The sequence below is a fragment of the Neomonachus schauinslandi genome, chromosome 5 (assembly GCF_002201575.2).
Source record: "Neomonachus schauinslandi chromosome 5, ASM220157v2, whole genome shotgun sequence".
NCBI classification, from domain to species: Eukaryota; Metazoa; Chordata; class Mammalia; order Carnivora; family Phocidae; genus Neomonachus; species Neomonachus schauinslandi.
In genome coordinates, this window is record NC_058407.1 from 74,579,924 (window position 1) to 74,591,947 (window position 12,024).

Genomic DNA, 12,024 nt, shown 5'->3' on the forward strand with positions numbered 1-12,024 from the left:
AAACTATAGCATTTGCTAGTGAATCAAATATAAATTGAAAAAAATTTGATTTCTGACTTATCTTTTACAATGAGTACTTAGCACAGTGAAAATCCATCTTATTAAGATCCAAGTCCATCAGCCTTTAAATTATTTAGGGAATAAGACAAAGATAAGAGAAAACAGCTTTCATTTCAGTCATTTATAAATTATCTAGAAAGGTTTTCCAGTCCCTCTACCATCAGTGGGTATTAAGGATTCAAGGTATATACTTTAAATTCTTTTTATGAATAAGAATAGAAGAAGACATCCTAAAATAAGAATCGATTATGTGAAAATTATTTTAGTTTAGATCCTGAAATCCCAAGTGGAAATTAAGTCATCTGCTACCTAGTTCTATTACCAAAAGTAAATTGACTGTCAAGAACTTCATAATTAAGACATTTTTAAAATTCCCTTGAGCATTCCTAGACTAATTTAACGCCAACCACCTGAATTAAAAAAAGACATCTACATTATACGAACATACTGTACAAGTAACAAAACCTGAAACTGTACACACAAGAATGTTATGAAAATGTAAGGAACTAAAAATGAGAGCTCTCAGACCCTCATTGGCAAACCAAAGGGACCTGAAAAGTGTTACCTGTTTAGAGTCCTAGCAAGATACTTTGTTCCATTTCTATTAGCCAGAGATGGGTATTTCTTTTGAAGGAAAGCATATTCATCACGGATTGAGTCAGTTACACTCTTCTTATTGTTAATATCTAGCTGGCTCCTAAGGTTGAAAAATAACAAATTGTTTAATTAAAAGTCAGCTGTGTCCTCTACATACCTTAGATGATTGATGGTAGCACCAGACACTGTAGTAATGCCCGATATGGACTGTGTTATCTAATTCGTGCAATAATTCTATGCAGTAGGTATTATCCCATTTTATAGCAAAGGAACCAAGGTTCAGGGACATTAACCTACCCAAGGTCACATGTTAAGCACTTCCGCCAAGATTCAGTCTGTGACTTGTAATACCTGAATAGTTTAGGCCTCATTGTTACCATTAACTCTTGTCAAAAGCAGTACTCTGAAGTAACAGGGACAGACAGGTGGAAAAAAAAAGCATAAATATGATAACCAGCTGTATATTTTATCCATATACAGACAACTAATTTCTACCAAAAATAATTAAAGAGCAGTCATTTACAAATACAACAGTTTTATACCATGAAAAGAGAAAGGGGGATTAAAAAAAAAAAAAGCTGAAGTATGGGTGAGGTAGGACATACGAATAAAGCAGACAACTGTAAAGGATCTTCAGTATCACTTAGTAAAAACATTTTCATTTAGAAAAGGCGTGAGACCCAAAGATGTTAGGTGTCATTTAAATCCACATTATATATCTAGTTTATGGACAAACTAGGAGTAGAACCCAGATCTCCTGTTAATTTCAGTGCTTCCTACTTTATAAAGTCTTTGGACTAAGAGAGATCTTCATCTGAAATCTGCTTTCACCATGTGACTTTGGTAGATGTACAACTTGAGTCTTCTGATTATAAAATAAACATCAACACCTACCTCACAGAGATGTTGTAAGGGTTCAAAGAGATACCATTTGCAAACTGCTCACAGGAGAGGGTCTAAAACATAGTAGTTTCCTTTCTACAATTTTTGATACCAGCTATTTATAATTAGGATATCTTTAATAAAATCACTCCAAGTGGTGTTAAACCAATTTATTTAAATCCTACTAGCTTATTAACAAACTTTTTCTTGATTGCATGCAAAGTAAAAAATACGTTTGTTTTTTTTCTTATCCAGTGCACCCGTCATATATAACATAAAAGCAGAAATTTTTCAAGCCTGGCTATGGAAATTTTCTTCCATTTTATGGACTACTTACTTTAAAAACACTTTCCATTACAAATGCCCACAGGAGGCTTTAATGAATCTGTTTTCTTCCTTTAGAGCAATGAATTCCTAGCAATACCAAGCTTATGGTAAAAGGGGAAAAGAGGGATAATCTCACATTTTAGGCTGCTTTTAAAATTTCAGATCTGGGGGCGCCTGGGTGGCTCAGTCGTTCAGCGTCTGCCTTCGGCCCAGGTCATGCTCCGGGGGTCCTGGGATCGAGCCCGCCTCGTGCTCCCTGCTCAGCGGGAAGCCTGCTTCTCCTTCTCCCGCTCCCCCTCCTATATTCCCTCTCTCGCTGTGTCTCTCTCAAATAAGTAAAATCTTTTTTTTTTTTAACAAGATTTTTTTTAAAGATTTTATTTATTTATTTGACAGAGAGAGACACTCTCTCAAATAAGTAAAATCTTTTTTTTTTTAACAAAATTTTTTTTAAAGATTTTATTTATTTATTTGACAGAGAGAGACACAGCGAGAGAGGGAATATAGGAGGGGGAGCGGGAGAGGGAGAAGCAGGCTTCCCGCTGAGCAGGGAGCACGAGGCGGGGCTCGATCCCAGGACCCCCGGAGCATGACCTGGGCCGAAGGCAGACGCTGAACGACTGAGCCACCCAGGCGCCCCAATAAATAAAATCTTAAAAAAAGAAAAAAAAAATTTCATATCTGCTTTGAAATGGGAATGCTGCATTTCTTATCCCATTCTTGATTGCTAACCTGTTAACTACTCCAATTATTCCAAGTTTGACTGGTATAACCCTTCCCATCAATACATCCATAGCATCAGTACCCGCATCCATGAGGTCAAGTTTAGTGATTACAGCTAAGGTTCTGCGACCTGATAAATGAAAAAAAAAAAAAAAGAAAAGAAAATGATCCATTAAATAAAGCTATTAGATATTAATAAAGAAAAATTCTCATCTATAATCCCTCCAACATTACCTCTGTCATCATTTTGATAATGCTTTTCTAACCTTTGCTTACAAATACTTTTTAAAAACTAATTTTAAGGACACTTGGGTGGCTCAGTCAAGTCATGATCTCAGGATCGTGAGATCAAGCCCCTTGTTAGAGCTCCAGGCTCAGCGGGGAGTCTACTTGTCCCTCCCCCTCTTCCTCTGTCCCTCCCCAGCTAGTGCTCCCTCCCTCTCTCTCAAATAAATAAATAAAATCTTAAAAAAGAAAAGTCACATGCTCTACTGACTGAACCAGCCAGGTGGCCCTAGAGCTTACCTTTTAATCTAAAATAATGTGTGGTAAAAATTTCTTAAAAACTTGAAATTAAAAAAAAATTCTTAAAAAGAATTTGTTTCTGGTAATTTTAATTAGCAGTTATAGCATTAACCTTTCCTACCAAATTTTTATTTCAAATTCTTCTTCAAAGCAGGAAAAAACAAACATGACACAGCTCACAGAACCTCCAAATACTCAGGTAAAAAAAAAATTAGCTCCTGCATGGAGCAAAGCTACATTTATTAGCACCAATAATAACTACTCGCCTACAAGCTGCCATTTTATATATACTAAGAGATGCACACCACAGCATTAGTCAAATACCATACACTGACCCACAGTATGAACTAAATTAGGATTTGTGAACATAATCCTTGGGGTTATGAATGCTTCATAAAAGGATTTTACCTTTATTTCTAAGACTTTCCTCTGCCTTGTCTAAAGGTATTCTACCTCTGCAGAATGTAGATACCACAATTTTCTACTATACCATAAGAATCTACAATGATTACCTATTATGACGGTTATTCTTTGAAGTCAGCCATTCAAAAATCTAAATCATTTTATTCATACAAAACAAACCCTCTTTGCAAAGCCCATCTTACAATTTTAAAATCATTAGGCAACCATTACAAATATGGACATTACGTAAAGTGTTCTTGCCTTGACCACACAGCAACTAACCCATTAAAACTTTATTTCCCATCAGAATTTCTATTTCTAATTATAAGCAAAACAGGATTGCGTTATTTTTTAAATCTGTATTAACAGCTAGAAAAATTACTTTTAAAAATAAGCATTCCTTTCTTGACGGTAGATTTACCACTGTTAACCAAGCATCTCATTCAATATTAACATCTGTCCTTACCATCTGGATCTACCTCTCTTGAAATCTTAAGTGCCTCTGATGTTGCCATATCTGTATTAGCAGCAGTGACAGCAAGGATGATGGAATTTGGATTACTGATGAACCGAAGAATGAGCTCTCTGATTTGAAGCTCAATATCCTTAGGTTGATCACCTACAGGCACCTGAACCAAACAGAGATGAGCAAGGAACTAATAATAAAAATCAACTCAGCTTCCCCCACCCCCATTTAATCTCCGGAATATAGGTATTACTCCATTCACAGATAGTTAAAATGAAGAAAGTATATACTACTACTAGTGCTATACATGAATTTGGTAGTATGTGAAAGTCTCAAAACGTATCTCTTGCAAATATCAAAGTTTACCATGTAAAGGACTGGTCAATGATAACTGCCTACAGACAAATTCATTTGTTCATTCAATTAGCAAGTACTTATTGGCAGCCTACTATATTTCAGGCGCTGTTCTGTATCAGATACGTCCCAGTAGTGATTAAAAAAAAGACCGAGGGGGGCCTGGGTGGCTCAGTTGGTTAAATGTCTGCCTTCGGCTCAGGTCATGATCTCAGGGTCCTGGGATCGAGCCCCGCATCGGGTTCCCTGCTCAGCGGGAAGCCTGCTTCTCCCCCTCCCCCTGCTTGTGTTGTTCCCTCTCTCGCTGTGTCTCTCTGTGTCAAATAAATAAATAAGTAAAATCTTTAAAAATAAATAAATAAATAAAAATAAAAATTAAAAAAGACCAAAATTCCTGACTTCATAAAGTTTATATTTTAGTGATGAGAAGTAGATAATAAGCGAATACATATATATAGTATCTAGGTGGTGGCAGAGCTATGGAAAAAATTAAGCAGAACAAGAAGCTAGGGAATGATTAGAGAAGGTTATACTTTTAAATAATTATTGGATTATGCTTTTAAATAGAGTAATGACGGAAGAAGCCATTCAGAAAATGACATTTAAGAGAATGAGCAGACAGCGGGAAGCCTGCTGCTCCCCCTGCTTATTCTCGCTTGCTCTCTCTCTCTGACAAATATTTTTTTTAAAAATTAAAAATTACATAAATTAAAAAAAAAAAGAGAATGCACAGAAACTGAAAGAGGTAACAGAGGTATATGCAGTTATCTGGGGGAAGACTATTCCAGCAGAATGAAGAGTAAGGGCAGAAAACTGGAGCAGAAAGAGAAGAATAACAGGGATACTTTCTCTTTTAAGAACTTACGCTTTTATGGTGAATGAGATGAAAAGCCACTGGAAAGATTTTGAGCCAAGGAATGACACAATCTAATTTTCACCTTAATAACATCACGCTGGCTGCTTACTTAAGAACAGATTATGAGGAAGACCTATTAGGAGGTTACTGCAGTAATCCAGCTGACAGGATAGTGGCTAGATCAGGATGGTAGCTATAAATTTGTAAGATATAATGGAATTCTGAATATATTTTAAATGTAAGGAGAGCCAAAAGGATCTTCTCAGAAAGTAGGGTGTGGAATAAAAAGTGCCATGGATGACTACAAGCTTTTTGGCTAAACAACTCATAGAAGAGAGCTGCCATTTATTGAGGTGGGGGAGACTACAGAAGGATCGAGTAAGGTTGAGGGATAAGGTCAGAAATTCAGCATAAGACACATCAGGTTTGAAATGCCTATTAGACACTTCAGCGTACATGTCAAATAGATAGTTGGATATACAAGTCTGGAGATGTTTACATGCTGTCAGCATACAGACACTCATGTATTTAAAAAGCCATAGTTTGGATGAAATCATCAAGGAGGGGTAAGTGTACCCAACTGACAAGAGGTCTAAAAACAGCTCCGAGGCACTCACTGTGGAGACAATGGGAAGATGAGAAACCTAGCTAAAGAGACAGAGAAGGAGTGGCCAGTAAGACTAGAAAGAAACCTGCAGAGTATGTTATCCTGGAAGCCAAGTAAAGAAAGTGTTTCTAGGAGAAGGGAGGGCTCAACTATATCAATGCTGCTAATAGACCAAGTTGACTTGGGCGGGGGGGGGGGGGGGGGAGAGCTGATTACTCTCATATGAGGTCAAGCAAAAACCACCACAATTGAAAACAAACATGACCAAATCCACAATGAATAACAACTAATCTTTACCTTGGTCATTCCTGGCAAATCCACAAGTGTCAGATTGACAACATTGGGTGAAAAAATCTTAAGATGAATTGGCTCAGGGCTTACTCCCTAAAAATAAGTTTTAAAGTATCATATTAAAATCACATTAAAATTTCAGTGAAATATAAAATGCTAGAGTACACTTCATTTCAAGTAGATAGACGTTAGATGCTTTTAAATATGAATTAAACCATGAACATTTCAATAATCAAACCCTGATGAAACACATGGCAAGTAAGACAGACAGCCACATAGTAGGTGATAATCTTATCCAATCCTATAACGTTAATATACAAAATGTATTTCCCCTGCATTACTTCACATTCTTTTCTCTTGATTCTGAACAGACACAACTTCTTAAATATGTTTAATAGACTTAGTGCTGAACAAAAGAAAACTGTATCATTATCCAAATTTATGAGGTTCTTGAGTAGAGAGTGATGCATGGGGTAACAAGTTATCCAAATCAACTTGGTTCCTAATCTTTGAATATCAAGTAGCAAAAGTGTATATTGTAAGAGATTCCTCGGAAAATTTATCCTGTATCTTCAGATCCCTGAATTCAAGTAGTGAGAATTTGGATAGTGAGAGATACCTCTATCTTCTCTCCCCTAGACTGAGATAATTATCCAGGTTGCCTTCTCTTCACCACTGGCCCTCTACCAGTTTTAAAGTTGAGCCAGCTGCATGTAAAAAGGCACACAGAAAATGTGCATGACTTATCTTTGCACATGCCCTTCTTTATCCTTGAAAACGTCCTCCCATCTTACCTATAAGGTATATCTTCTTTCATTAACCCAATGAAAATTCTAATTTCCCAGAAAGCTTTCTTGGAACATCCTTTACTCTAATATTAGATTACTCCAAACTACTTTTCTATTTCAAATACACCAATGTTCCAGAGTCATACGCTGACATTCAGCATACCCACCTAGGTTGTGTACTTCTCAGGCATTCCCTTATCATATCCAATACAAAGCTTTGCTCAAATGCCTTTACAATTTCAATCTCACAGATATTTTAAATCCTTCAGGGCTTTATGTTAGGCATATGAAATCATTTAGATATTTATACATACAAAATTACTTACATAAGATCAAAGTATCATTTACTTCATTACAAACATGTCTTAAGAAAGGAGAGACTTTTCACAGATTTGGGGGTAGGGGATTTCTCATCCTTTGGACGCTGTGGGTAAGAAAACCTGCTAGGTAAGTATATCACATCCCCACCATAAATTAAACATCTTGTTGGTATACAGACTCAATCTTTCATGACATTCAGTTTAGTGTAACTAAAACTTTCCTTTCTGAAACACTAGTCACATCCACTCTAAATTCTAGCCCTATGTAAAATTACCACCAATTCCTAAGTTCAGTAACTCCATGGCGATGCAGGAGGAGAGAATTCAGACTGGTATTATGATTAATAACATCCCCAAAGTCAAAATTATCCCCGATACAATTACAGGACTGAGGACAAGCTAACCTAGCTCCTTGCCACTTTTTCTACCTCTTCTATACAACACGATTAATTAGAAATTCAAGGAAGTATGGTAGCAGCATCAAAGGTTACCAGTCCAATAATGAACAAAGCTCAGTTGGTCAGAGAGCTAAATATCCTGACTAGGCACAAAGAACTAATATGGCTCCCAAATGCCTTTTTGTCAGGACCTTTCCAGCAGAGCACCTGGCAGAAATAAAGGGCTCAATGAATGCTTGTTGAATATTAGTACTGCGTTAGGGCCAACCTGTGGGATTAAACGGCCTCTGGATAATACAAGAATGGAGGTTTAAAAAATTTTTTTAAAAAGGAAGGGAACAGAGAGAAAGGTAGCAAGAGAAAACAAAGGAGAGAAAGCAGAAGCATTTATGGGAAGCAGTGATAGTGCCTGGTGTCAAGATTAATGGCATCTTGGACACCTAAATGACTTCAAATTCTCACAATATTAGAAAACAGGAGAACAGTTAACATTAGTTTTTATTTTCACTGAAACAACCTCTCTCTTTGCTTTCATAAGTAAATCTAGCCTCACTCAGGTGTAAGAAAGAGAGGTCTTCAAAAATCTCAGAAGTTACATAATGCCTCTTGAGTTAAGAGTACAGTCAATCCATCAGATGAAGGTAACTTATTGTAGCAGTATTAAATAGAAAAATTATACAAGTGGTATGTACATCACAAGATCAAGAATAAACATCTAAATGAAATATCTAATAGTATATAAAAGCTCTAAGAAAGAAATGGGATTTTAAGTAAAGTTTTTATGTATTTGTGAAAATCTCCATTAGTTTTGAATACTAGGACTATGAATTTACAATGCCCATCATACACTACATACAGAATACTCTCAATGCTACATTTACTGATGTTTATATGTTCCAGTTCTAAAAGATGCCTACCTTATTATTTCCTGAAATCCTTTCTGTTTCATTTTCAATTTCTTGTCGAATTTCATCAAAATCCGTGTAAAGCTAAAAATTATTGAAACAAAAAGCACAACACTCAATAGTAAGATCAAGTTTTTAAGTGAGAGGTTAATAAATTTCAAAAATGTCTATGGATCTGCTTCACAGATTAGTGAATTCTAACATACAGATATTTTCTGAGCCAAGGAGTTCTATATGAGTTTTTCAAAGCTGCCTGATTCCACAACAGTTAATTTCCAAATTACAATAAAGCTCAACTTAATGTGTTTTCCAAATAAACTGCTATGGTTAGAAATGTTACTAAGATAAGATTATTTTATAAGGAACAGTTGCTTCAAGGTAACATACCACACCGCCAATGATAAACTAAATTATCAAATACTTGTACAAAAAAATTTTTCAACATGTAATTTCTTCATAATATTCTTGTGTGATTGATTACCTTATTTTTGGTGTGAAGAAATTTACCCCATTCTTCTGCTTCAACCCCTGAAAAAGAAAAACTCCGTTTATTGGGAACTATGGGAATTATCTTTTTATCTTAGGGATTGAAAAAGGCAACATAGTATCATTTGTTTCTAATTTTGCCACTGACAAGCAGTACTTTAAGATCTACTAAATTATATTTAAAAATTGTATCCTATATTTCAAGAAGTGACTATTTTCAGTTACTCACAGGTCTTCCTTTTGAAATCTAGATTTGAAATCTAGATTCTACAAATAAAATTGTTCACTTCTCTTCATATTTTGTATGTAATTATATCATAGCAGAAGTATATGCTTTGTTTTTAAATATCTTACACATAAAGCAGTTTATATCATGAAAGTAACTCAAGCAAATGGCTAAAAGAAGAAAAACTAAGAATCCTAACTGAGTAACACAAAAAGCCCATATAATAGATTTACACATACACCTCAAGGTAAAAATTTGCAGTATGTGAACGAAACAGCTATTAAATCCATTTTTTTTTTTAATTTGGTTTCCTACTGACTACCTATAAGCCACAATGTGCTGTTCCTTTAAAGAGCTCCCTCAGTAGCGCATTCTGTGATTTATATGCACTTTCAAGGTGATTTTCCCCCTTTGGAAGTGAAGGTTGGAAAGAAATGAAATGAGTGTGTGTTGGGGAGGAGGGTGGGACGGACAGACCCTAGCATAACTATTGTACGGAGTTGCTACTCTCCATGAAGTTTCCCGTAATAGGTCTGTTCTTCCTGCACTTGCTGAAAAAAAAGGAAAATATATTCACTGTAGGCACTGTTTCAAGTGGTCTAAATCTTGACGAGCAAGTTTTGTTGTAGTTTTCTCCGAGAAACGAGACATGTTTAATTGTACAAAGGTAGCCTAACTGCCTTCCCTAAGCACAGCTATTCTGCTTTCGCCAAATTTAGAGTTTTAAATATCTTCATGACCGAGTTTATGAATAATGCATATCAGCCACTGAAATCAAAATAAAAATGACTAAAAGATATTCATATAAATATTGAAGAAAAGGGATTCGATTCTTTGGTGGAAATAAGGTAAATAAAACTGGATCCTTTTTGCGAGTAAAATGCTCACCTACTTGAAGCTTAGTACCTTCTTCCAAGAAGTCTCATTGGAGGACTGGAGTAATCTAGGTGAACAGAACTCACAGAAGCAAGTACTACATACCAAAGGGGTGTTTTTAATTTACCTTATCATATACTAAGAGGCCTGGCTTAACAAGCATGTTTTTAAAAATAAAAATAAATTACATTCACCACCAAAAAAAGCCTGCATTCTGATGCAATGCCAAGAGGTAACAAGAACCACCTGCAATCAATCAATGTGGATAGGCAAATAAAAATGGAAGAAAAATAACGCACACAGCCTGTAAGGGTACAGAAGCACACATGCAGGCAGACTAGAAAAAGAAGGGCCAAAAACAAATGGATAAAGGAAACCTTTAGAAAGGTGTCTTGAGTTTTTCCATGTAGCAGGGTCTGTAGTTAAAGAGAAACAGCACAGAATGGTAAGTTTAGTGCTTATCCCTAATATTTTAACCTCTTTAAAAAATCAAATGTGCAGAAACCTGAACACATTTCAAATGCACAGAGCATTCAATTACTCAAAATTTACAACTGTAATTCCCACTACCATTAATTATAATTAAAGGGATGCAGAGATTTTAAGTGATATAAATGAAGCATACTATGTGTCATAATATACTGTTATTTTCCATTACGACTAATTGTGTTACCTCTGGTTTCTAGTTCTAACACAACTGGATTAAACTTAATTCACTCTCCAAAAGTTTGTCTTAAATATTTGATATATTTGATATCTATGACTATGGGAAAAGATAAATTGCCTGGTACAAAAAAATCTACAAAGCATACCAAACACATCTTTCAATACGTCAAAAGTAAATATATACATTTACCTTATTCACAAAGATTGAGCTTTATAAGGGATTATGATGTTCTTTGAAATATACTGAATAAAATTTCCTGATAATTAAATTATCTATTAAACATTAAAATATTTTTTGGGGTGCCTGGATGGCTCAGTCGTTAAGCGTCTGCCTTCGGCCCAGGTCATGATCCCAAGGTCCTGGGATTGAGCCCCGCATCGGGCTCCCTGCTCGGCGGGATGCCTGCTTCTCCCTCTCCCACTCCCCCTGCTTGTGTTCCCTCTCTAGCTGTGTCTCTGTCAAATAAAATCTTTAAAGAAATAAACATTAAAATATTTCAGTCAATTTTGATGGACCTATATCTAAAAATGGATTAAAGGGGACGCCTGGGTGTCTCAGTCAGTTAAGCGTCTGCCTTCAGCTCAGGTCATGATCCCAGGGTTCTGGGATCGAGACCCACATGGGGTTCCCTGCTCAGCGGGGAGCCTACTTCTCCCTCTCCCACTCCCCCTGCTTGTGCGCTCTCTCTCTCTGATAAATAAATAAAATCTTTAAAAATAAAATAAAAGTAAAAATGGATTATACTACTCCATGTCATCCTAAAACTAACCTATTATTGATAACCTGGGGCTTTCTTACATAACAAAGCCCTCTGAGGCTATAAATCCCTATACAAAATGGTTAGAGATGGATTTTTTCTTTTCTGAAAGTTCCATCTGGTTATGTTTTCCTCCCTTTCTCCTCTCTGGTTGTCAGACTGTCAGGTAGTTCATACTCTTGTGGCTAACTAAATGTTTATCTGCTTCATTATTTCTGACTTTCTAAGGGTTACAAAGATTTATGATAAGGCAGACTGTTTATCCTGAGGATAAAGAGGCTCTGGTGAGAAACTAAGGAACTATGCTAGTTATTAATAGGACATACAAAATTTAATACTCAAAACTTATTTAATCTATTTTGTGTTCTGGGTAGCTGAGTTGTCATTTTAAATGTGAGGTTTATGTTTTTTTATATAAAATATAAGCACTAATATTTGAAAAAATATATATAGGTTAAGATACGCAGATTTGCTGACCACCACCAAGAAGAGACACATGAACAAAACATAG

General features: G+C 35.8%; 1 protein-coding gene across 7 annotated transcripts in view; it reads right to left on the reverse strand.

The window, feature by feature from the left end:
* DNM1L (dynamin 1 like) overlaps window positions 1-12,024 on the reverse strand; it is a 52,130-nt gene that overhangs the window by 14,987 nt on the left and 25,119 nt on the right. For 4 of the 7 annotated variants that reach the window (XM_021690777.2, XM_021690776.2, XM_044915439.1 and 1 more), the window contains exons 3-8: window positions 8,983-9,029; window positions 8,514-8,585; window positions 6,097-6,183; window positions 3,983-4,145; window positions 2,599-2,719; window positions 626-757 (exon numbers count right to left, since the gene is read on the reverse strand). In XM_021690777.2, coding sequence (XP_021546452.1) covers window positions 626-757; window positions 2,599-2,719; window positions 3,983-4,145; window positions 6,097-6,183; window positions 8,514-8,585; window positions 8,983-9,029 — 622 coding nt within the window. Of the gene's footprint in view, window positions 1-625; window positions 758-2,598; window positions 2,720-3,982; window positions 4,146-6,096; window positions 6,184-8,513; window positions 8,586-8,982; window positions 9,030-10,466; window positions 10,506-12,024 lie in introns of all 7 variants that reach the window. The other 3 variants (XM_044915440.1, XM_021690778.2, XM_021690779.2) reach the window with 1 other exon arrangement.